The sequence below is a fragment of the Oryzias latipes genome, chromosome 20 (genome assembly GCF_053564925.1).
Source record: "Oryzias latipes strain Hd-rR chromosome 20, Olatipes_Hd-rR_3.1".
NCBI lineage: Eukaryota > Metazoa > Chordata > Actinopteri > Beloniformes > Adrianichthyidae > Oryzias > Oryzias latipes.
This window is the reverse complement of record NC_136256.1, coordinates 19,399,343-19,425,446: the sequence shown is the minus strand read 5'-3', so window position 1 is coordinate 19,425,446 and position 26,104 is coordinate 19,399,343. Positions and strand designations below refer to the sequence as shown.

The 26,104-nt window shown below is 38.3% G+C and overlaps 2 protein-coding genes across 4 annotated transcripts; both read left to right on the top strand.

Moving 5' to 3' along the window:
• The first annotated feature begins 3,424 nt into the window (after window positions 1-3,424).
• Window positions 3,425-11,932, top strand: slc51a (solute carrier family 51 member A). The gene is made up of 8 exons (XM_004081239.5): window positions 3,425-3,792; window positions 5,687-5,838; window positions 5,927-6,000; window positions 6,182-6,340; window positions 7,874-7,985; window positions 10,017-10,163; window positions 10,281-10,386; window positions 10,542-11,932. The coding sequence occupies exons 1-8, from the start codon at window positions 3,717-3,719 to the stop codon at window positions 10,688-10,690; spliced, it is 975 nt and encodes a 324-aa protein (XP_004081287.1). The 5' UTR covers window positions 3,425-3,716; the 3' UTR covers window positions 10,691-11,932.
• A 3,829-nt stretch (window positions 11,933-15,761) lies between these two features.
• pdk3a (pyruvate dehydrogenase kinase, isozyme 3a) lies at window positions 15,762-26,094 on the top strand. 3 transcript variants are annotated; one of them, XM_004081012.4, is made up of 11 exons: window positions 15,762-16,147; window positions 18,426-18,567; window positions 18,672-18,743; window positions 19,813-19,997; window positions 20,080-20,169; window positions 21,150-21,227; window positions 21,319-21,395; window positions 21,722-21,823; window positions 21,910-22,017; window positions 22,127-22,240; window positions 23,837-26,094. In XM_004081012.4, the coding sequence occupies exons 1-11, from the start codon at window positions 16,045-16,047 to the stop codon at window positions 23,984-23,986; spliced, it is 1,221 nt and encodes a 406-aa protein (XP_004081060.1). In that variant the 5' UTR covers window positions 15,762-16,044; the 3' UTR covers window positions 23,987-26,094. The 3 variants fall into 3 exon arrangements, with proteins under 3 accessions (XP_004081060.1, XP_011487160.1, XP_078795117.1); XM_011488858.3 differs by lacking the exon at window positions 21,910-22,017 and having other exon boundaries at window positions 22,181-22,240; XM_078938991.1 differs by lacking the exon at window positions 21,910-22,017.
• Window positions 26,095-26,104: the final 10 nt, after the last annotated feature.

Below are 26,104 nucleotides of genomic sequence, written 5' to 3'. Positions count from 1 at the left end.
TCTTTGCAAGCCTACATTTCCCAGCATGCTTACCAGGAGCCAGGGAAATTGAATGCTATGGCAACTGCAAATAAAGTGTCTAATTTAACAGCTCCACCTGCTGACACAAACCCCAAAGTGCAACTTTTTTCTCCCTTCTAAACACTATTGGTAAGTTTTGAAGCTATTCTTTAGGTTTTACGACTTCCTCCCCTTTATTTTCAGTATGATTGGTGAAAACACATAATGTTAGAAATTACAAAATGCTTTTCCAATTAAAGTCAAATCTGGATTTTATCGTTTCCAGGTTATTTAATTTACATCATGAATATTTTTAGTCAGTAAACCAGAGTACGTGTTCATAATCATCATTTTTGTATTTCTCCCTTTTTCCTGCTCAACTGCTATTTTTATTTTATTTTATTTTATTTGAGCTCTTTGGTGTTTCTGAACACATTTGACAGCTGTCTCTTCTCAGTTCAGTTTTACTTCTCCAAGCAATTTCCTAATCGTCTGACGATCCCGAATTTAATCTCGTAATTTTACTTTTTGTTTTTTTTTTCTCTGTGGTCCTAATCTCATAAATTGACAAGAAAACAGTCATAAATTTATAAGATTTAAAGCCATGAATGTCTGAGCTTTTTCTCGAAAAAGTTCAACTTTAAATCTCGTATTATAATTGTTTTTTTAGTGGCCCTAATACTCTGTAGTGCAAATCAGCAGATTCTGCTGGTTCTATTGTCAAAGAGCTGTGGAATGGTTCAGTGAGAGGCTGTGTCTGCTGCTGGATTGGATCAATTCCTGCAGTGACAGTGTCATGATGCACTGAATGGACGTCTGTGTGAATCCTTGTCCTGTCAGCCATCATGAACAGTAAACATCACTTTCTTTCCTCCTCTGTCAACAATCGCTGTGAACTTACATTCAGGAGTTCAGTTGTTCATTGACCTGTGCTATCTGTGTGACACACAGGCCCTTGACTTTTCAGACTGTAATCGTCTCCCACTGTAGCCTGGCTCGATTTTACAAAGCAAAAAGGAGCCTGGAATGAGTTTTTTTTTTTTTAAAGAAACATTGAAAAAAGTAAGAATAAACTAACAAGTTAATCAGCTTTTAACAGGATCCGTACACTCACGATGAACAGATGGCAGCGACAACAAAATATAGTTTATCAACTATGGATTTAACATGACATCCAGTTAAATTCTTGACTTTTTTTTTTTGCAGGTTTTGTAAAGAAAAGGAAAATCAGAAAATCCTCTTATCCAAATAATCCAGGGTTAGACCTACAAAGCATCTGTGCACCATGTGCAATGGAGGAAAAGGGAACTCGTCCATGGTGATTTTGAAGGTTTTCCCACCTAAAAAGCAACTAAAAGTCTGTCATCTAAATGCAAGAAGAATAGAATAGAACTTCAAAATCAAAAAGAAAATCTAGAAATTTACTTTGTACAATTAAACTTAAAATAAAAAGTTCAAAAAAATCCTCAATCTATAAACCATTTAACATAATGATGTTACAACATTCCATAAATAAACATGACACACATTATGCACTTAACAATAAACAATAGACAAAGAAGAAAACATGACTCAGATTTTTTCTTTTTTCTTTGACTTTTAAATCGGCAGGATTTTGTGGCTGTTTCTTAGCAATAGTGAGCTTCAGCTCTCTCCATAGGTTTTCTATAGGATATCCAAAGGATTGTGTATAAATAAAATCATTGTAATGCTGCAAAAAATCATTGTAAAGTCATCTGAAGGGGTTTAAAAAAAGAAATTTGTGAGAAAAACATCAAAACAAAGTCCATCCATCTTCTTCCACTCATTGGGGACTAATAGGTCACAGTGGCTGCAGTCTAAGCAGAGATGGCCAGACGTTCCTCTCCCCGGCTCCTCTTGCGGAACCTGGCAGGGCAGTGGACCAGATGCTTCCTGGAAACCAAAGTCAAAATTACGTATTTAGGTATTTAACAAGAATAATTTTTTCAGCAGAACCAAACATAACATAACATTTTTTTTGTGTGTGAGGAAAGACGGACAAGCAAACACTAAAAAGGGGGGAGACTGAAACAAGAAAAAGAAACAAGTTGGTACCTGAAATAGTTACTAATTTGTCTAATTTTTCAAACTACAAGGAAGCAAAAAAATATAACTTTGCTGCTTTAGAATTTTTGGGAACATGCAGAGCAAAGTGTTCTGTTGGGAATGGGTTCATTTTGTTTAAACGCCAGCAATTGCTAAAACTCTTTCGTGTTTTTTTGTACACTAGAACATTGTTTAGGCTCTGCAAAGTAACAAACTATGCATTTTTTTGTGTTTGATTTTACTAATTTATGCATTTTTGCTAAAAAAGAGGCTAAACTCCACAGGCAGTTTTTCTAAGCACTTGGAAGGGTTATTTATTAAACTGTGATACTAAACAGTGACAAAAGACTCCATATGTGCATCCAGTGGGGCTCGTCATGTGATCTTTTTTTTTTAAAGTATCATTTCACATCAAATTCTATTTTCTGATCTTTACAACTGAACTTCTGTGAATCTGAAATGTTGTTTTTACTTGATTTCCCGAGTGACTTGCTCAAACTTGATTTAAAAACAAAAACATTTATTCTGCCCAACCCCCCCCCCCCCCCCTCAAAAAAAAAGAAAAAAAAGAAAAAAAAAATATTTTTCTGAATGTGTGTCAGTCCGGGAAGTTGGTTCAGAAAAATTACAAATCAGGTGTCCAACAAGAGCCAAGCTGTTTATTCACAGATGGGTCATGCACTGTTTTGCAACAAGATTGGAGGAGTTCTAGTATTTCTTTGGAGGAAAAAGTGTGGCCATGTGTGTGTGTAATCCTTTCTCTGTGTGGTGAAGGACGCAATGTTGTTCTGTTTAGAAGGCCTTGACGTCTTCATTCATCACCTCGACAGGCCTGTGCCTGCAGCTCAAGGAAAAAGAGATGCAATCTAAGAGCTTGTTTCTTCCAGTCTCCATCAGTCACATTTTGTATGAACAAACAAGAAACAACCTAAAGAGATCCAACTATTTGATGGTACCTGTTGCATCAAGAAGAATAAATCAGGGCCTTGAATGCTCCTAAAATGAATTCAAAAGACCTCAAAAGAGAAGAAAAAATGCCTCACGTGATAATGCCCCTCTGAACTGTTGCCACGGAAGCCAAAGTGCGGCATGTGAAATGGGAGTGTTGCTTCTCCTGAGAAACAAAGCAAATCTGACTGGATACTTTTGTGTAAAAATAGAGCAAAAAAAAAAAAACTACTGTTTGTCTTTAGTTGAGTAAACTAAGCCAAACAGGAAGCTGAAGTAAAGATGCCCTTTAGGCATAACTTTAAAATAAAGTGACCCCCCTGTTCGATGAACCATGTGTGGAGTGTGATCATTAACCACAACAGGAGACAACAGAGAGCATCAAACTAAATGCTAAAGCAGCTAAATTCCTCCAAAATGTCTTTCTGACAGCTGTTATAGTTCAAAGGTAACGGAGTTTCTTTCCTAATAGTTTTGTTTCTAAAAAGACACACGGGACAACCATCCTTCCCCTTGCCCTCTAATTTCCCCACGCTCCCTGACATCAGTGCGCGAGGAGGCGGGTCCAGCCTCTTCCAAGTCTTTCGGGGTGCCAACGAGGGAGATGCCTTTTTTGAGGAGTGTTTGGAGAGGAGACGTCGCTCCTGACTTTTACGCACGGAACCCTGCGAGTCTGTCGCTTCTAAAAACCCACATCCAGCATGGATAACGGATCCCTTCGAGGCATTGACCCGAACTGCACCGGCCAACCTCCTCTGGCCGTCGACATCATCCTGGGTGAGTCTGGCTCTGGTGGGGGGTCTCGCGCCAGGAGCGACCAAGAGGCGCTTTTACGCACCAGCAGGTTTTTACTTCTGGAATTTTGTTTCGGTTGGTTTAACTCATGGGCGCTTTAAGGAGCGTTTGTTTTGAGCAGTACTTTTCTCTGAGTTTATGTAACGTTTTTCTGAAGAAGAAAAAAACGATCCCATACAGATTCTTAAAACAAACAAACAAAAAATGATTGATATAGCAATTGATGGATTATATTTTAATCGCCCTATAATAAATTTCATTACCACCCGATTTATTGACATAACAAAACAAATAAAATAGTTTTATTGCAAACAATTTAAGTTTTGGCATTTGTGCAGCATGCGGGAGACTTGAAATCAACAGACGGAACCACAGCATTTTCTTTCGTATCCAAATACTTTCAAAAATCCTAAAGCAAGGAGAATGTGTTTTTTTTAAGGCTCATTTGATTTTTTTTTCTTTATTTCTTTCATTTCTTTGCTCCAACAAGCCTGATGGAAATGACTCAAGATTGGCCCCTGAAGGGATGAACTAATGCAGGTGTGCTGGAGCAGAGACATGCTGGTGGCATCTCTTTACAAAAACACTTGAAGTTTATTTTATTAAGTATACTTAGTATGAGTACTGCAAGTGCACCATAACCCATGTCCATGTAAGGAAGTAAACTGAACACTTCTTCAGACTAAAGCAGGACATTTTAATTTTATAATACATAGTGTATATGAGTAAACTTCAAGTATACTGCCTCACTTTTTGTATCTACTAAGTATACTTGTAGTTCATTTGGACAAATAACTTTTTGCAAAGGGATCACTTTATATTCTCTAAAAAAAAAAAACATTATGCATATTTATATAAAGTTTTTTAAGAAAAGTTTTCTTTATTTTTTTTTTAACTTAAAAACCCTACTTTTAAATCAACAAACATCTGAATGATTTAATCGTAAATGGGTATTTATGTCTTCATGCATATTGAGTTGATTTCTTTTATTTAATAAATTGTATTTGTTAATATTCCCTAACATTTATTTTTTTTATATTTAAGTAAACTGTGAATCATTTAATAGGAATATGAAGCAACTGACCTTTTCAAGTAATGAAACAAGAACAAACCTCCCGAATTTCAAAGGAAAACAGCAACAAAAAACAAAACATCTGTTTGTTGTAAGTTGTTTCTTTCTGATGAACCATTAATGTCCTGCGAGACCATGGAGTAAATGATGCAGGTCGAACGCGGGCAACATGTTAAAGCCATTTACTGCTTTTCCTTCCATTCTTTGTTCGATGTTGGGACACATTTTCCTTCCCGTCAATCACCTGTCTTCATGCAGGTCTTTAGGTGAAAACTTTCACTTTCAGCTCTGGAAATTCCAAACCTGAAATACATTTAAGGGAAGAGGGAGACAAATGTCAGAAACATTTGATAGTGAGGGGAGACTGTCACAGTGGGGTCTGGAATTACAGTATGCAGCAAATCTGAAGCTTCGTGTGGAAACGCTACACGCCCTGTGCATTCAGGAAACCTCTGGAGATTTCTATGAGGTTCCAACTCTTTGTTCTATAAAACAGATCCGTGTTCGCTTGTTTTCTCCTTGTGATTTCTTTAAGTTACATTTAGCATAATTCAGTGACTGAAGATTATTTATATATCTATATATATATATATTTAATACAGTGCATTGGAAAGAATGCATATTTTCTGATTTTTCGTGCAATTCTTGTGTTTTCTGATTGCTATTTATCCTGCTTGAAACAATAATATATAAAAAAAAATAGCAACAGATGAACAGAACAAAGGCATTTTTCTACTTTCACTTCCTGGTTAACCACATCTGGATTCCACTCTGAAGCTTAAATTGCTCCTTCTTTGATTTCAGGGCTGGACGTTTTTGGCACCATCCTGTATGCCATCCTCACTTTCATGACCGCGGTTTCCATGCTGGTCTTCATAGAAGAATGTATATACATCTATAAAAAAGTGCCTCCCAATAAGAAGAGTGTGATCATTTGGGTGACTGGAGCAGCACCGGTGAGGATGGAACCAATAAAGTTCCAGGCGACAGAGGATTTGGGGTTATGAAATGTGCCCTCTCTCTCTTTTTTTTTTGTGTTTTCAGATCATCTGCACCATGTCGTGTCTGGGGATGTGGATTCCCAGATCCACCATGTATACCGATATGACTTCAGCTTGGTGGGTGTCTCCTTTCCTGTCATTTTGCTCTCTAATTATAACACGCCTTGGATCAGACCATCACAAATCTTTAAGAGAGTTTGATGGAAAACAGCTGGGTGGTTGCGTAACATGGATAGGTTTACTTTCTTCGAGTTAATGCTCAGCTTTTGGGGATTTCCTGCTCTCTCTGCCTCTGCAGTTATTTCGCCATCGTGGTGTTTAAGTTCCTGATCATGATGCTGGAGGAGATCGGAGGCGATCAGGCCTTCCTGCGGCGGATGGGAAAACACACGCTAAGGATTAGCACCGGGCCTTGCTGCTGCTGCTGCCCCTGCCTCCCACATGTGGCCATCACACCGTAAATTCCCCACAGACACACCCTCTGCAATAATCACAACCAGCATGTATTTCTTTTTTTTTTTTCTTTTTTCAATTTGAAAGCTAAAACTGCAATCCTGAACTATTTCCAAGGAAACACATGAACAAAACTTCAGTTTAATAACCAAAGGATGGATACAAGCTTAAATAAAAAGGATCGAATCCCTAACTTATTACTTTTATTGCACAAACTTTTGACTCCATCACTGCATTTAAGTGAATTCTTACAAGTGTCAGCTAGTCTGAATGAAGACACAAGGGATGCTAATCAGAGGAGACGTCCTAATTGAACATATCCTTACAGTCAAAGTGTTTTTCGTTTTTGTTCAGGCCTGTTTCTTTTTTTCTTTTTTTTATAGGATTCAGTTCAAAATCAACAACAAAATTCTTAATAAATATCACAAAAAAATTCTTTCAAAATAAAAGCAATAGTATAATCCATAAAAATAAAAAAATCATATTTTATTAAGTCCAATAACATTTTATTGATTATGATTTTAGCCACTTTGTAATGGTTTTTATTTTTCATTAAGATAGAGAAATCCACACATTTTTTTTCCTCATGAATAACTGAAATCATTACAAAAAAATGTCTGAAATGAGAACCAATCTTTAACCAAAAAGAAGAAGAAATTTGGTTTTTGGCTGAAAATATTTGCATAAAATTACTTAAAAATATCAAAACTAATGCAAAAGAGTGTAACTAAGAAAGAAATCTCAGGAAAAATTTGACTGCATAGAATTTTCAAATTAAACAAGTACAGAAAAGTGTTATCAATAGGAATGGCAGCTCATTTTAAGACTGTTATAAACCATTTATGCTGCCATTTGTATTGTCATTTTTAGTAGCTCAGATGCTTCACAAAACCTTTTTAGATCAAACTGAATCAAATATGAACTTTTTGTACTTTTTCTTTTTTTCCTTGTTGAAACTAGAAGAGAGAGTATTGGATTTCAGCAGGAGGCATTGCTCTTTACTCCCAACACAAATTAAACCTCTGGTCATTCAACTTCACCGGGGCGGTGCGACATGAAGGAACGATTCAGTCGTCTCTCATTTTAGCTGATTGTACTGTCAATATTTGTCATCATTATAGACAGATCCCTGCTCTGCATGCTGGTTTTACACTGAGGAGATGCTTAAGCTGTTTACTTGGAGAAACGGCTCAGAAGAATCATTTTGCAAAGTATTACTAAAGACCATCGAGCTCAGACTTGCTCCTTGTTTCATAATCTGGTTTAAAGGAAAGCTCTTCTGAAGAAAGCTGTGTTGACAGCTGTGCTCCAACTTCAGTTACATTCAGATCTTGACATGTCTGGAAGCCCATAAAGTTCTCCTCTGGGTCCTTCTGAGCTTTTCAACAACATCCTGGAATCTACCTCCAGATTCAGCACAACAGGAAATGCAACAATGGAGCTGTGCTCATTGCTGAATGCATTTTGAAACAGTTTTTTCCAAATCAAAATGGAGGTGAATTGTTTTTCTTTTCTTTTTTTTCTGGTTCACTTCCAGACGGACACTCTTCCTCCTTAAACTTGGCTCCTTCCAGTTTGCCCTCCTGAAGGTTGTCTTCACCATTCTCTCTATTGTCCTCCACACTAACGGGAACTTTGTCCTGACGGATGTGAGTTGTAGACAGAAAAAAAATGTGTTTCAATATTTGTTTGTGAAAACTGTTAATTAAGTCAACATTTTACTAATACATGAATCATAAAAGCCATTTATTCTTGCATCAATATACCTGCTATTGTTTGCATCTAACTGTGGTTATCTAGAATAAGCAAAGAGCAGCTGTCATCGTGCACAGCACCCTTTCCTTAGGATTGTTTCTCCTGCTTTAATGCGTTTTTATAATTGTTTGAAGCAACATTTTACAGGTTGTTTTTTTCTTCTTTAGACAGAAAAATGAGAAGATTGATATTTTTTCCAGCAGATTTGGAATAATCTGCAGCAATTTTATCAAAGGAGGCCCCAAAGTTTGCACGCAGCTGTTAATTCTAATTCAAGTTTTTCCTTTTTGATAATGATATGTATGAGAATTATTTTTGCTCTTTTCCATACTTTTCTGTTGCTTTACGTCGGTGATTTTCTTGCTACAGGAAGATTTGAGGCATTGCCTGCCTTAAATCTCACCTGAATGTCACTTCATCTTCTCATATTTCATCTTGTCCCCTCTCATCCCTCCTCTTCACATATTCTTCCTACATTTCCTGTCATCCAATCTTGTTTGAATTTCAAACATGTCTCCTCAATTCCCCCCCCCCCGTTTTCTTAAATGTCATTTAATCTTTTTCTAACCTAACACGTGTCATCTCATATTATTCAATGTTGACATGTCTTCTCTCATCTTCTTTGACCCGAACATTTCATCTCATATTCTCCAATTTTGACATGTCGTATCTTATCTTCATCGATCTAAACATGTCTAATCTTACCTGATATTATTTAATCTTGAGAACTCTCTTCTAATCTTTTTTTTTATCCTAGCATTGCGTAATCTCCAATTTCTAAAAACCTAATATCATTTTTTAAATCTAAACCTGATTAATCTTAACACATATTTTGGAATCTTGACATATTTCCTTTTCACTTCTTTGACCTGAACACGTCTCATGTTCTCCAATTTCGACATATCTAATCTCATTTTTTAAAATCTGAACATGTAAGTAAGTAAAGTTTATTTATACGACACCTTTCACACAGGAATAACAAAGTGCTTCAGAATAATTACAACATAAGATACAGAAATACTATTCAGACAGACATTGGCCTATTTATTGAGAGTGAAAAACTCATTGGAAGGGTTTTTAGTTTCTTTTTTAAAGTGTCAAGGATTTCTTAGATTCAGATTAGATTTATTTTAAACAAGTAAGTTGGAACATGTAAAACAAGACAAAATAATCAATAGATAATCAAAATAATCAATCAAATTTGAGTGAGCGTAAGGAAAGTGGGAAATTGTTTCTCAGTTTGGGAGCCACACCTTTAAGGGAGCAATCTCCTCGACTTTTAAAGCGTGTAATGGGGACCATCTCTGCTTTCGGGAGAGAGTATAGGGCTAGATGAGGGCTGAGATTTAGAAAGGCACACTGTCAGAAAAAAGGGTACGGTTGGGGTCCGTTTGTGAACACTTAGGGTACAAATGGTGAATTTGTACCCTCAGTGAGTCATAGTTACACCTGTGGGTTACTCATATGTACCATTTAAGGATAAAAAAGGTACAAATATGTTTCCAGCTGTCAGAGGGCCCATGTTTGGACCATTTATTCCACAAACAAAGGTACAATCACTTGTGTGACAAAAGAATATTGACATAATTTCACTCATCTTCTTTAATCTAAACACATCTCATCTCATATCCTCCAATGTTGACATGTCTATTTTCATTTTGTTGTGTCTCATCTCCTTAAGATCTCATTCAATCCCATCTCGCTGTATCCAACTATATCCCAGTTCACTTCTTTTGTTTCTTTTTTAAACTCCTCCCATCTTCAATCTTTACCCATGCCTCTTCTCCCATTTTATCTGCTTGAATCCCAAAAGAAGGATCTATTTTAGAGTTACAGCTAAACATGAGTAGTTCTTGAGTTTTTTTTTATCCCTTTAATTGCTTCTCAGCAGTGTTTTTCTGTTCTCTAATCCCAATATTTTTCAGTTGAGCATCACAGGAGCTGTTATGTGGATTAACCCCTTTGTGGGCATCTTGACAGTCATTGCTTTGTGGCCTGTGGCCATCATATTCATGCACCTAAGGACCACTCTGCAGACAGTTAAGATAATCCCCAAATACGCCATGTACCAGGTACAAATTCTGACTTGCAACACTCAACCAGCTCTGCAAAAATAGATTAAAAAAACAACATTTTACTCTTAAATTACAACATTTGCCCATTTTTAATAGTGTGTGTTTGTGTTTTAGCTGGTCCTGATCCTGACACAGCTGCAGTCAGCTATCATCAACATCTTGGCGATAAATGGAGTCATCGCCTGCTCGCCGCCATTTTCCTCCGTAGCCAGGGGATACAGTGAGTCCTCAATAACAGTACAATCCGTCGTCTCTGCTTATCTGTGGGAATCAGCGACGTCCTTCCATTTGGATGGAGAAATGTGTCCAGCTGTGAAGATTGCTCCTTTCGTCTTCTTCCATCTCCATCTCACTTCCTGCTGTCTGTCTCCGCAGTGCTCAGCCAGCAGCTCCTTATCCTGGAGATGTTCATCATCACTCTGGTTACGCGGATGCTGTACCGAAGGCAGTATGACCCTTTGCCCGTCGAAGATCTAGACGACAACGAAAACACAAAGATGGTGGTGATACCGGACTCTGCGTGAGGACTGAACGCCTTACAAAACAGGAAAAGTCTCTGACTTTACTTCTAATGTTTGCTTGAATTTATATACATGTACAAAGCTGCGTCCAAAGTTACAGATTGAAAGAAAACTCAGGTCAACTTATGTCCTAAACCAAAAATGTAACAATACTTAAAAAAAGCACACACAGCAGCATCAGCTGATACGCTCAGATCTGTTTCCCTGCATGCTTTCCTCACTTTTTTTTTTTTTTTAGTTTCAGCTGCTTACAGTGTTTTTCAGCTCATCTTAACCTAACAGTGTTGATCATTTTTTCTTCTTTATGAAAGAAAGTCCAGATTTTTCCCTCACATCTGCACATCAGTTAGAAAAAGAAAGAAAGAAAGAAAGAAAGAAAGAAAGAAAGAAAGAAAGAAAGAAAGAAAGAAAGAAAGAAAGAAAGAAAGAAAGAAAGAAAGAAAGACAGGATCAGTCAGGACATTTTTTTTCCAAACAACAAACTGTACGTTCATATTCATTCATTTATAGCCGGCTGAAGGCAGCAGGAAGGAAGGCTGAAACCCCCCCGCTGATTACAAACAGACATAATGAACTGATTTATATCACCACTAGATGACTGAAGCTCAACAGGATTTATGGCCATGGCTCTTATTAAGTTTATGTGTTTCAAAGCATGTAATAGTTTTAGTCTTTCAAATGTAAATCATATCTTCTCTGCACTTCGAAAGAACAGCCAAGAGGAGCAAAATGAAAGGAAATGTCAAAATGAACTTTCACTTTCCTGTTATGCAGCTTTTGAAACATTAAGGAATTTTGCACCTTTAAGTTTTTGACATCTCTTGTTTTGTTTTTCCAAATACCTTGTTCCATTTGGCGCCTTTAAGTCATCATGTGTGTTTTGACTATACCTGGTTTGAGTTTTGTTGCTTTTTGCTGTGTTTAACTTCATACACCTGTTTCCCATAATACCTCGTTCTCTCTGTGTTTTTTTACTTCCTGAATTTTTCTGTTCCCAGTGAACACATGCTTGTGGATTTGCCTTTTTGTGTGAGGGTGTTCTCAATTTACATATAAGAATTTCCGTATCTGGACTGACTGATGCAGTAGCTCCCGTTCAGATGTCATTTGGATTGATCCTGTGGGATTTGTTGTACCTCACTTTGCATTCTTTGTGCATTTCTGACACTTTTAGATCCACATTGAGTTGTTTTTTTAAAAAAGCTATACCGTGCTTGAGCTGTCTTAAAACGTGAAATAACTTTTTTTAATGGTCTGGTCTGGTTATTTGTCCACAAACAAAACCTAAATTGGGAGGAGAAGCCTTAGAGTAAAATGTTAGTCACACAAAAGAATTTGCGTTTAAAATTAATATAGTTTTACTTTGAGCAAATAGCAATAAAAAACTTTTTTTACTGCTTCAATTACTGTTTTACTCAATTTCCTAAAACTCCATGTCACACAGTCTCAATGTAAATTTTGCTGGGATGAGAATTGGTCACACGTGAGTAAATGTGGAAAAAGTGAGAAAAGTTGTGGTCTTTGTGTAAAATTTTCGCCGATGTATCACCAATGAACCACGTTAAAACCACAGATGAAGTACGAATAAACCACGCAAAGAACCCGAAAATCAACGTAGAACATGAACCGTGCAGGATTATTCCGCTGTTTACATGCAATTCATAGTGATTGGTACATCAACAATGTATTTTTAATGTGATCTTCCAAAAATCCCACACAGTTGCGTAAAATTTACGTAATAATGCGTGTAAACTTCAATAAATACGCGTGCGCTGCGTAATTCTCAACCGACCCAAAATTTTGAACAGCTCAAAACTAAATTCACGTAAAGATCAGTCGGCCGAAACCCTCGACGGACATCACATCAACAAATGATGAAAGCAAGAAACCCACGATTTACATATATCACGCATGTTTCATGAAAGACCAAAATTCATGTGTGGGAAAAAGAGCAAAATGTACGTAGTGACCTTGTGACATGGCCTTCACAGGTTTTTGAGCAAAGGATCTCATGCTCATCTGAATTTCTAAGACCGTATCTTAATTTCTGCAGAGCAGTACACCCCCGAGTTCCTGCCTTTTGCTTCATTTTATATTTTTGAAACATATTGACATTCAGTTGAAATTATTTCTTTTATGAAAAAAAGAAAAACATTGTTTTTTTGAGTTAAGATCTTTACCAGTTTGCCTTTTTTGAATTTTTTACTGTGGCCCATTTACTATGTTTGTGTTTAAGTATTATTCAAGGAACAACGTGAAATTTAAATGTACAACTTGGTTTCACATTCTTATTTGATACTGAATAAAAAAAACGTTGCTTGATATTTGTGATCAGAGCAAAATCCCAAAACTCTTCCACCGAATTTGAATTTATTTTAATCTATTGCAGCAGATTTGTTAGTGATGCAATTAAAAAAAAGCATAGTTGCTACATCTGTTTTTTTCTTTTATTAAAAACAAAATCAGACTAATAATTTGAAAAAGGACAATTACTTTAGTTTATAGTTAAAGTTAGGAAAATACTTTTAACTCTTGGTTTTTGTCGTTAGAAATCAGATCTAAAATTATGTCACTTTTTGTGCAGGTAGATAAGGTTTCTTTTCACAGTGAAAACCTAAAGGCAATCTGCTAATACCCCACCGGCCAATCAGTAAATCACCACCAGATGGCAGTAGAGACAAGAACGAGAATGAAGTACAATTGAAACGTTTATGCATTTTTACCAACAGCGCTCCTTTAAAGGTCAGCACTCGACACAACGCATCGTTCCTGACAACACTTTAGGAACCGTTTTAAAGGTTTAAAGTAAAGTTTAATCGCATCATCTACGCAGACCGCAATAAACAAACAAGGAAACGTAAATGATGGTGACTGACGCGCCTCCGACCAATTGGAGTGCTGCTTTCAGCCACTTCCCAGCTCTAAGCCAATCAAAATAGTGGTGGAATAAGCCCCCGCCTTTGCGGTTGAGACGACGTTTCTCCTTTAAGTACGTGCTGCCTGAAGCGCCTTCAACAGACCGGATGCTCGTCAAGTGAACCTTCAAAATTAAAGGAAAAAGCAAACAAACTCTATAAGGTCTTCCTAGAGATACTAAACAGTTGTTTAGAAGTACAGTAATGTAAAATATAATGCTGACCATTACGTTAAAACTTTTTCTCACACTTTTACAAGCCATTTTTTTCTTTTTGTAAACGTTTAAAATATTTTCGGGTTGGGTTAGGGATTAAAGATTTTATAAAGGGCTAAGGCTATTTTAAAACATTTTTATTTCGATGTTTTCACAATTTAGTTGGGGTTGCATATTGGAATATATATATACACAGTACACACCAAATGTTTAGACACACCTTATTCAAAGAGTTTTCTTTATTTTCATGACCATGAAAATTGCAGATTCACACTGAAGGCATCAAAACTGAATCAACACATGAAGAATCATGTACATAACGACTGAAAATATGTCATATTGTAGGTTCTTTACGGTAGCCACCTTTTGCTTTGATTACTGCTTTGCACACTCTTGGCATTCTCTTCATGAGCTTCAAGAGGTAGTCACCTAAAATGGTCTTCCAACAGTCTTGAAGGAGTTCACAGAGATGTGGTCCACCTCACCCCAAACCCAAACTGGGTTCAGGTCCGGTGACTGTGACGGCCAGGTCATCTGGCGCAGCACCCCATCACTCACCTTCTTGGTCAGATAGCCCTTACACAGCCTGGAGGTGTGTTTGGGGTCGTTGTCCTGCTGAAAAATAAATTATGGTCCAACTAAACACAAACCGGATGGAATAGCTAGTCGCTGCAAGATGTTGTGGTAGCCATGCTGGTTCAGTATGACTTCAATTTGGAATAAATCCCCAACAGTGTCAACAGCAAAGCACCCCCACACCATCACACCTCCTCCTCCATGCTTCACGGTGGGAACCAGGCATGTAGAGTCCATGCATTCACCTTTTCTGAGTCGCACAAAGACACAATGGGTGGAACTAAAAATCTCCAATTTGGACTCATCAGACCAAAGCACAGATTTCCACTTGTTTAATGTCCATTCCTTGTGTTCTTTAGCACAAACAAGTCTTTTCTGCTTGTTGCCTTTCTTTAGCAGTGGTTTCCAAGCAGAAATTCTACCATGAAGGCCTGATTCACACAGTCTCCTTTTCACAGTTGTTGCAGAGATGTGTCTGCTGCTAGAACTCTGTGTGCCATTGACCTGCTCTCTGATCTAAGCTGCTGTTAACCTGCCATTTCTGAGGCTGGTGACTCGGATGAACTTATCCTCAGCAGCAGAGGTGACTCTTGGTCTACATTTCCTGGGGCGGTCCACATGTGAGACAGTTTCTTTGTAGCACTTGATGGTTTTTGTGATTGCACTTGGGGACACTTTCAAAGTTTTCCTATATTTTCAGACTGACTGACCTTCATTTCTTAAAGTAATGATGGCCACTCGTTTTTCTGTACTTAGCTGCTTGTTTCTTGCTGTAGTACAAATTCTAACAGTCCATTCAGTAGGACTATCAGCTGTGTATCCACCCGACTTCTGCAAAACACAACTGATGGTCCCAACCCCATTTATAAGGCAAGAAATCCCACTTATTAAACCTGACAGGGCACACCTGTGAAGTGAAAAACATTTCAGGTGACCACCTCTAGAAGCTCATCAGGAGAAAGCCAAGAGTGTGCAAAGCAGTGATCAAAGCAAAAGGTGGCTACTTTGAAGAACCTAGAATATGACATATTTTCAGTTGTTTCACACTTTTTTGTTATGTATGATTCTTCATGTGTTAATTCAGTTTTGATGCCTTCAGTGTGAATCTACAATTTTCATGGTCATGAAAATAAAGATAACTCTTTGAATGAGAAAGTATGTCCAAACCTTTGGTATGTACTGTGTACATATGTATAGATAGATAGATAGATAGATAGATAGATAGATAGATAGATAGATAGATAGATAGATAGATAGATAGATAGATAGATAGATAGATAATGGTATTTTTTTAAATGTACAAGTATTTAAATGATCAAATAAACAGGTCCTCGGACATTATTTTCAACAGTTTTATTTTGAAAAGCCACAAAGGAAGTGTTCATTCGTCCCGTCGTTTGCGTTAACGTCAAGGAGCTGATCTGAACATCCACAAATGTAGATCCAGGAAGCTGAATTGGAAGCGTTCGTGTCGGGTCTCGTAACCGTATGGACCTCACCGCATCGCGCCTTTCCGAACCCGGGTCGGAGGACGGAAATGCGGACAGAGAGAGAAGAGGACTGCCGCTGTCACCGGCGGTGAAATGCTCTCATTTGTCCTGAGCCAGCCTCTGACGTCACAGCCAGACAACATCATCGTTAAACTTTCAAAATGAGGCTCTTTCTGTCTCTGCTCAAAAATGCCCACCCGAAAATCGAGTACTACTCCCGCTATTCCCCATCGCCGCTCTCCATCAAGCAGTTTTTGGATTTCGGTGAGTAGAAACCCAACATGTCCTGTTATGAATGGCCTTATGACCTCATTCCACTGTTTGCTGATGAATTTTGCAGTGAATTGTGTTTTATTATCAATAGTAAAGGTGTGAAATATAATTTTCTGTGTAGATCAGGTTGAATTCCCACTTCCATGGGAGGTCATGTCATGTCTGTATCCTTATCACCTGTTTATTAATGGAACATGTGCAGGCACACCTGAGCACTCCCAGGTGACAACACCGCTCACTCATCCTGACACCTTCCTTTTTGTGCCAAGATCTGACTCCTTACACTCCTTAGATTAGCTTGATGGTTATTTAGGACACATGAAAACTGGAGGGTCGGTTGTGTTATAACCCCTAAGATGACAGCAGTTAACTGAGTTTCTGTGCTGCATTCAGGGATTTCTTAATCCGTGATTATGTCATTTGTCCTCACAGCTGGAGATGGGATGTGAGCAACAGGAAGAACACTTGTGGAGTGGGGGATTACACTTGTTCATGATGACACAGAAGACGTTTTAAACGTTGAGATGTCACAGCTTCAGTGTTTTCACTCTTTACTTTCACTTTTTCATAAAAAAAAGTATCAAAAAAATCTGCTGGGTTTATTGAATGTATTTGAGAACTAGACTGAGTGACCCGTTCCCCCTGCGTTTCAAACAGGAAGTACCTGCTGGCTCCAAAAAGCCAAAATCCCAAAGATTTCTGTTGAGAAATAAACAGCTATTACTCAGTTATTATATTTTTACCCTTTTTTATGTGTTCCCACTAATCCTACTATTCGTGATATTTCTTTCTGTAGTTCAAGTTATTCAAGGTATAAACCGACCAATCATATGCCTCAATAAAAGGATATCCAAAGTGTTTCATTGTTAAACACTTCTGATCCTGCTTTGAAGCGGTAAGCTACGTTCACGCCGCCCTTGGCAACGCGGGCTCAAGTGACCACTTCCAATGGAAAGTCTAGGTAATTTCCAGGTTTCGGGCTATAGCGTTCAAAACTCTCCTGTTCTCGCATAGCTACACAAGTTTCCACAACCGTTTTTTGGCTTTAAATATATAATGCCATTGAGCCCACGTTGAAAGTTAAAGCGGGTTGAACTTTGACCAATCAGGGACTTGGATTAGGTAGTAACATATGCTTGATGTCCTCTTAAATTAACGGAAGTGTTCACCGTTTGGAGGCGAAATCAATAATTGTGGTTTGTGCTCAGACAGAATTATGACACCAAGTCTTTTGTACACTGGAATAGAGCCGTGAAAGAAAAAGCCTGGAGCAAGATTTGCGAGATTTGCTCCACTTTAACGTAGGTGGCGGACAAGCGCTAGTGCCTTCAAGAACGCATGTTTAGCAGTCGATGGCTGGGCTGTAAAACGTCTGAGCAGTTATCTCTCTTTCAACTCTGACATGGTTTCTCTTTCACCAGGAGATCTTAAAAGCAGACATCTCTGACTTGTGAGTCACTTTCTTATCTGATTGGAGTTATCAGTTCCATGACAATCCTCCCAACTGAGTCGACATGATAGAGGTATAAAAATAGGCATTAGTAACAAATACCAAACAATAATGTACTCAATTCGTTTAGCACCGTTTAAAGTTTGTGTCTCTTTACAGGGCCGATAATAGGAAAAATCTACTTATTGAGCTTTTAAGTCATTATAATGTTAATTCCTCGCTATGAACAGCCCCAGAGAGGTATTTTTATCCGTTCTCGCATCTCTGAGTATTCCTCTAAAAACCTGCTCTCTGAGCCCCTATCCAATCAACCCAATCCACAAAAATGAGGGGGGGTTCTCACATTGTGACATCACAAAGTTAGGAGCAGCCCCTTCCAGGAAGAGTCTGTGCTGCCAGCACCGCCCCCAGGCTAACACACACTCCTCGGGGCTAGCGGTGATTGGCTAAACACTCTCGCTTTATATGTACAATATGCACATCTATCTTTTGCAAAAGTTCGGATGGCAAACACGCTGTCGAGGCCGACTCTAGGTTGACATCATGAAATAGGCGCCGCCCACTTGGAGTGTCGCAAAGATTGAGTCGTCTGACTTCCGGGTAGGAAAATGATGATGAAACTGATGATGAAGGAAGATTCTAAGACTAAACTGGAACTAAACTGTAAGGATGTTTACTATTGTTGTTAGGAGAATCGTCTTTTTTTTTTTTTTTAGAAGAGAAGTTTCAACTTTTCAAAAATGTTATTGCCAAAATAATCAGTTTTGAGGTAAAAAAGAAAATCTCTAAAATCCCAATAAAACTTTTTTTCTTGGTTAGGAAGGGATAATGCATGTGAAAAAACCTCCTACGTGTTTCTGCGGAAGGAGCTGCCGGTGCGGTTGGCCAACACCATGAGAGAGGTTAACCTGCTGCCTGATAAACTGCTGAGTCAGCCCTCCGTCAGGTTGGTCCAGAAATGGTAAGGAGTTTCTTTTTTTTGCTTTGCTTGTTTGGCTGCCCTAAGATAAGGTGTTCTAATGGCTTTGTTGGGAGTTGACCTTTAGTCTGTGTTTTCTTTGTTAGGTACATGCAGAGTTTTGTGGAGCTGCTGGACTATGAGAACAGGAAGCCAGAGGATCCTCACACTCTGAATGAGTGAGTGAAATCTTGTGGTTAAAAACAATTGAGATGCAGGAGTAGCAAGCTCAGGCTTGTTAAGACAAACCTCACACGTAACACTCTGTGTTATTACCTCAACAAAAGTCTGTCATGCACAGCCAACAAACACAGACAGGAATTTGACGGAGCGTGTCTGCTCTGCTAACACTCCAGGCTGTCGAGGTTGCTGGCTTTGAGGCAGACTTACTCATGTTAGAACTTTCTAATCAGCATGACTTGGTGTTTAAAAAAAAAAAAGAGTAGTAAAATAACAGAAAGACTTTGGATCGGAAAAAAATTGAAAAGATGCAACATATGTACGTACGACAGAGTATTAGACCCAGCATAAAAGAAGAAAAAACAACAAACATATGAGAAAAAAGTCATAAAATTCTGAGAAAATTAAGAATTAAGTCATACAAATATGAGAAAAGAGTCTAAATTTTATGAAAATAAAGTTGTACATTTTTAATTAAAAAAGAAGCAATTATAAGACAAGGAATTCGTACAAATATAAGAAAAAAGTAAATTTATAAGTAGTACATTTTTGGGGGAAAAGGAGGGGAAAAAAAGTCAATACTAAAGTTTTAAAATAGGTAAAAATGTCACAAGATAAGTAATTGTAAATGTACATTCTAAAAAGTCATAATTTTACAAGGAAAAAATTGTGCCTTTTGGAACATAAATTTCTGCATTTAGCTTTTATAATGTTTCATCTGACATTTAAACATTACCTGTTTAAATTCATGTTGCAGACCACTCAGAGAAGCTGGAAAAACTCGCTGAATCCTCTATACTTTTGTTTTTTGTAAATATACAACTTTATTTACATCAAATTACAACTGTATTTTCAAAAAAACAACAAATTAACAAAATTTGAAATGATAAATTTACAATTTTATTCTATATTATTTGAATATAGAATTTGTTCTTGTATATTTATTTATTTTTTCACATAGTGGCCTTAATACTCCATTTGAGGCAAATGATAATTTGGTCATTTTTAATGTTTTTTTTATGTTAATTGATTTATTTAAAAAATTGTATATCTTTTTTTCTTTATTAGCTTCCTTGAGGTCCTAATCGAGATCCGGAACCGGCACAACGATGTGGTTCCCACCATGGCTCAGGGAGTCATAGAGTACAAGGAGAAGTTTGGCTTCGACCCCTTTGTCAGCAGCAACATCCAGTATTTTCTCGACCGCTTTTACACCAACCGCATTTCTTTTCGCATGCTGATCAACCAGCACAGTGAGTCTGACAAATGCCGCCGCGGTTCTCCATTGGGATCACCGCCTCTGAACTTTGGCGTCTGTGTTCTGTTCTTACCCAGCACTCCTGTTTGGTAACGACACCAACCCAGCCCATCCGAAGCACATTGGCAGCATCGATCCAACCTGCAATGTCGCCGAAGTTGTGAAGGGTGAGTTTAATTCCAACTCTGCAACTGCAACTTCTTTTTTATTTAGGTGTAGAAAAAAAAATGCTTTGATTTCTTTATTTCAGCAGTGTTTATGTTCCTGCATGCTTATGCTGTATAAGCATTGACTCACATAAGGTCCCAATTATGTTTTTTTGTTGTTTTGTTACGTTTATTGTCTTACTAGAGCCGTCTTTATGAATGTTAACTGGAAAAACTGAAGCTAAAGAGCTACTTCACTGACTCTGTGGGCCTCTTAAATGCTTTCCAGATGTGCTGGAGCAAACGCTGAAGCTCAACGTGGAGCCGATTACCCACCGAGAATATCAAAAACTCCAAAAATCGACATTTTCTAACTAAGAAAATAATTCATTTAAGTGATAAAGTGGAAGTTTTGAACAAATACTCCTCCAGTTTTTAAGGAACTTTTCCAGAATGCTATAATAAGACCTTTTGCCACGCATGTGCCGCAATAAAACTCTCCCCTACCGAGTTTCACATTTTGTAAAGGTTTTAACCAATTTTATTGGAATACTTTTTCAAACCGCTTAAAAGTTTTCCTTAGTAAATTCATCAGACATTTATGCTCGTAAATTTTTAACTTCAAAGAAAATATGTGTCTTTGAGTTTAGAGTTAAAAGCTCCTTCCATAAAATACTGGTCTGAAGGATCAGGGATCAGGCAGAACAAATGAACGTGTTTTCCTCCCACTGTCAAACTGCTTCTGTGTTCTGGACTGTTTGTTTTCCCATCCAAGCTTCTATGCAAATGTCTCTGTTCCGTGCATTTCTGGGAAATTGGAGATGAATTGTTTCCTTAGTCGGACATCAGAAGCCTAAAGGCGGCGGGGATCTGAAGCTGCACTGTGAATGACCTCTTAAGGAGCAGAAGATGCTTTAGTAAACAGTGTCAGAAACCCAAACATAAGCACTGAACCTATTCACCTTTCTGTGTTATTGGTAATGCTTTCCCTTTTCCACCAGATGCCTATGACACTGCCAAGATGCTGTGTGAGAAGTACTACTTCGCAGCTCCAGAGCTCAAGATCGAGGAGTTTAACAGTAAGTGTGGTTATGTGCAGGAATCCAGACATTTTCCCCCACTAATCTGCCTCTCAGTGGAAAAGTTTAAACTCAAATGTTTATTCTCCAGTGAAGGCTCCTAATAAGCCCATCCAGGTGGTGTATGTCCCCTCTCACCTGTTCCACATGCTGTTTGAGCTCTTCAAGGTGAGCAGTTGATCCACTGAAAGCAGATTGTTTGAATGAGAATGTTGTTTTTAACATGTTCTGGTGGTATTTTTCTCATGATGGAGGACATATATAAAGAAATTTAAGCTCTTTGAAAAAGCTTGCGGTCCTAATGAACTACCGCAGCTCTGCAGAAACTGAGAAAATTAGATAGATTCTTTTTTTCAATTTTGGCTAAAAATGGGAGAATCATGATTAAAGGACCGCTGGAAACGCTTTTAGAGAGCTCAAAAGATGATCGAAGTGGAACTTCAAGGGTCCTTGGTGGTCCTTGGTGATGAATGAAATCTGGGGTTGTTCTGCAGAATTCAATGAGGGCGACGGTGGAACTCCATGAGAACAGTGCAGAGGGATTACCCCCTGTGAAAACCAGAGTCACTTTGGGTAAAGAGGATCTCTCTGTAAAGGTAAATGGACACGATGTATTTGACACGTTTGAGGTTAAATTAAGGAAGATTGACTTTAGCTAAGTTTTTTCATCGTGTTCCTTAAGATCAGCGATAAAGGAGGAGGAGTACCTCTGAGGAAGATCGATCGTCTGTTTAACTACATGTACTCCACTGCCCCGACACCAAGCCTCGAGCCGGGAGCTGTACCACTGGTACACACTGGCTAACTCAAATTAGCCTTCAGACAAAAGCCACTTTAGCGGCAACGTTCTTTTAAGAACCGAATGACACAGGGCTTTTGTGTCTTCCTTTGTGTCACAGGCTGGTTTTGGCTATGGCTTACCGATCTCTAGACTCTATGCTCGGTACTTTCAGGGTGATCTGAAGCTCTACTCCATGGAGGGAGTTGGCACCGATGCTGTCATCTATCTGAAGGTAACACGAGTCAGCCGCATGCAAAGTCCTGACCTGTTTCAGCTTGGAAAGTGAGACTCAGCCTCTTCTGAGTTTTAATAAGTAGAATAATAATAATAGAAAACATTAGAATAAAGCAGCATCTTTACTTTAATACCATCCTTTATTCTAAATCAAGCTTTAAAAACATAAGAAAATGTCTTTTTTAGCCAAACACAAAATGACAAGTTGTGAATGTGGTCAGGAAAAATGACTACCACAGACTACATGTTTGGAGAGGGAAAGACTGAGTGTAAACTTTAAATCTTAAAAACAAATGCTTTAAAACAATTGGTACTCAAGAGAGGCTAGCTATCCAACATTTCTGATTCAATTAGAGTCTTTAAAAAAAAAAAGTCCTAAAAAAGGATTTTAGCTGATGGTCTTCCTCAAAATAACAAACTTTAAAAAAATTATTTTACAGTAAAATTCACAGTGACCCTGTAGGATCTATCTAATCTAGATCTTTCCTCGTCGTGACTATTTTATGCAATCACTGTACTTTTGACAAATTCAATATTTATCATAGATTAAATACCGTGCATTCAAAAATTGTTTGGTATGAAAGAATACCAAGTTAATCATTACCGAACTTCCATTTTAGCATTTTGATAGCAAGCAAAAAAAGTAAAACGTTAAAAAGGTTTGTAAAGGAAAAATATGAGCTATTCAAAAAAAAATGGTGGATGATTCTGGGCAAACAGTAAGTTATGAACAGATAAAAAGTGCCCCCCCCCCCCCCCCCCCCCCCCCCCCCCCCCTTTCCAGGTCAGTAGAGAACTTGGCTCAAATTCCCTGTGAGGCTCCTAAATCCTTTCTGGATGTTAGACAGAAACTGTACTTCACTGTCTTTGCTAAACGGTCACAAAACATTTCTGTAATGCTGATGGCTAATATAAATATGGCACTAGCATGTTTTCGTGGCATGTCCAGGAGCACATACAACCACTTTAGAATGTCATCAATCAAAAGAAATGATAGCTATTGAGTGCAGATGGATGCTTACTGCCAGTTAGGTAGTTAACTCTTAATATTTTTTTAAGTTTTTCAATAGATTCATAGTACTGGATAAGAGTTTTGACGTGCCCTAGGCACGAAAGCTTAGGTTTAGTCACTGACAGCATGAGAAATGGACTGAGTCCAGATCAAGCAAATTACAACAATGGATCAAGATTCTTTGTTTCTCTCACACCAGGAAGACGTTTCTCTTAAAGGCTTTAGGCCTCCTGCTAGCTCGGCTGTCTGCTCTTGCACACTCTCACCACCTTTTCTGTAATTCAGTCTTAGAAGACACAGAAATGTTGAATTTGTCAAATAAATCCCTCGTCACTGAGAAGAAAACAAATTAGAGAATCCAGATGGAAAACCCCATACTAGAGAACTAAGAGGGAAGATAAGCGTCTTAGTTTTAGCAGTTCATCCATTGTAATACAAGTTACTTGAAGCAGCTGCAAAGCTTATGATGTCAATTAAAACACATTTTTATTATAATTTTCTGTGTTTATTTTCTTCGGAGTTGTTTTAATCGTCTTTTTGAAACCAGTCTGTCAATGTTTCTATATCTATTTTTTATTGTAGGCTCTGTCTAGTGAATCCTTCGAGCGCTTGCCAGTCTTCAACAAATCAGCATGGAGGCATTACAAGACCAGCCCTGAGGCGGATGACTGGAGCAACCCCAGCAAAGAACCACGTGACGCCAGCAAGTCTATATACAAAGCCAACAGATAATCGGTCTGCCTGGCCTGCTGCTGTAGCCCTCGGTGGAGCCTGAACGCTGACGTGTTGCCCATGGGGTGGTACATGGTTAAGGATCCTACTTCCTTTTACATTCCACTGTTAAGGGGTCTGTTAGTGTGGAGGGGGGTGACCTCGACCTTAACCTACACTCAATGGCAACATCCTGAATCCGTATAGTTTTTTGTGTTTATGGCTCAAATGTAAGCATGAGCCTTCTTTTGATTGTAGATCCCCCTACGTGTAACTCCATTAACGTGTGGCCGGTTATTTTAGGGGATTAGGACACGTTTAGATGCTGTCCTCCTGCAACATTCACTCCATCACTCCCCCCCAGCTTGTGCAGTTTGACTGGCCTCAGCTTTGCTGAGTCGGTCGTTGCTGGCGTTGCTGTGGCTGAATAAGCCACACACTGCTGAGTGTTTTCCTCTCCATCGGTAAGAGCCAGTGTTCTGTTTCCTCCTCTCCATCTGCAGGAAAGTGTCAGGCGGGGTGAGGTTCAGTACGAACGTGAACAAAAGGAGGTTTCATTATTTTCCCCTTTGGGGAAACGGTTTCCATTGAGTGCAGTTAGCATGGAGAAGTCTTATTTGGGTTTCACTTTTTCAGGGGGAAAAATAAAATGTTTATAGTTGGGGGGAGGGGGGATGGCACCTTTCAAAATAAAAGACAAAGGAAACCATGCATCACTTTATTATTTTTGACGAACTAGAAGTCAGGGATTTTTATTTTATTTTTTTTAAAGAAGGAATTACTTCTAGAAACTTAATGTATATTTGATGTGTTTTTTATGTGTTGATGGCCCTTAAGGGTTTAAAAGGGAAGACATGAAAAATAAACTATATTTTTAGCGTTTTCATCTTCAGGTTTTCCCACTAAAATTAACCACCTGCAGGTAATGGTTCATCCCTGCGTTCTAACTGAACCACCTTTGAAGGAAGAGGGGAGCTTCTGTCAGGTTCTGTCATTCCAGCACTGTTTGCCGATTGTTTTTTGAAAGAAATTGATCTTATCTGTCCATCTTTGGACACTTTATGTCATTTATGGTGTTGCCTGCTTGTCATGGTGAGAAAAACCACATCCTCATGCTTAACTTGCATCTTTGGGTTGATTTAGTCAGCCTTGTGACTAACTCTTCTCAGTTTTTGTGGATGAAATTGGACAGAGTTAGCATTTTTCAAAATGCACTTGTATTTTTTTTTTACAGGTAAAGATTCTATCAAAAGAAAATGCAGCTAGAATACCTAATAGTTTTTGAAGTGTTGAAGATTACCTTTGTAGAATTTCTTTTACTTTATATGTTCAACAAGAATGGTTTACGTAGAGCTAAATCTGAAAATTATGACCAGAAGAGAACCATGTGTAGCCAAAATAATATTTCCAGTGTCTGACTATGACTCTGATGGGTCATTATCAGTATCTTTTCATTACTTTTTCTCTTCAGATTATAATTGAAAATCATTTTAGTAAAATCCCAACCTTTTGGGGGGGATATTCCAAAACTTGGTATATTAAAAGCCCACGATGGTAAGTTTCGACTGACTTTATTTTATTTTCTCATCTCCTTCAGCTTCGTCTGATGCAAAACAGCAGAAGAATTCCCTGTTCGACTGTGTGTAGGCTCATTTCAAGCCTCTGTGTCAGAGTTTATCCCTGCCAATGCCTTAGAAACCTGCCAGTCTCATCGAGTGACATTGCTTCTATAATAGAAATGTTTGACTATAGAGTAGCAGTTGTAACTGTGAGACTATAAAAATCCCACCTTATTAAAAATGAAAAGCAGAATCATTTTCCAACTCAGATGATAAGCTTCACTGTCAAAGACGGCCTTTGGAGCGTTTTGGAGAATAGTGCACGGAAAATGTCACGTGTGATGCTGTGTGAACAGTGTGGTGTGACCCACTGTGTTTTCCATCCTGCTGTACATTGTGCTTAAATTATGTGTCTGCATGAACCTTCTAATAGAAGAGGCAGCCATGCATAATATGCGAAACCCACCCAAAAAAAAGGAGGGGGGGGGGGGCAGGTCCATCCTATAATGGAGCATGAGATCCATTTACTGTATCATTGTCCCACTTGATAATAAAGAAAAGTCAGTGTGAGCCGTCTGTC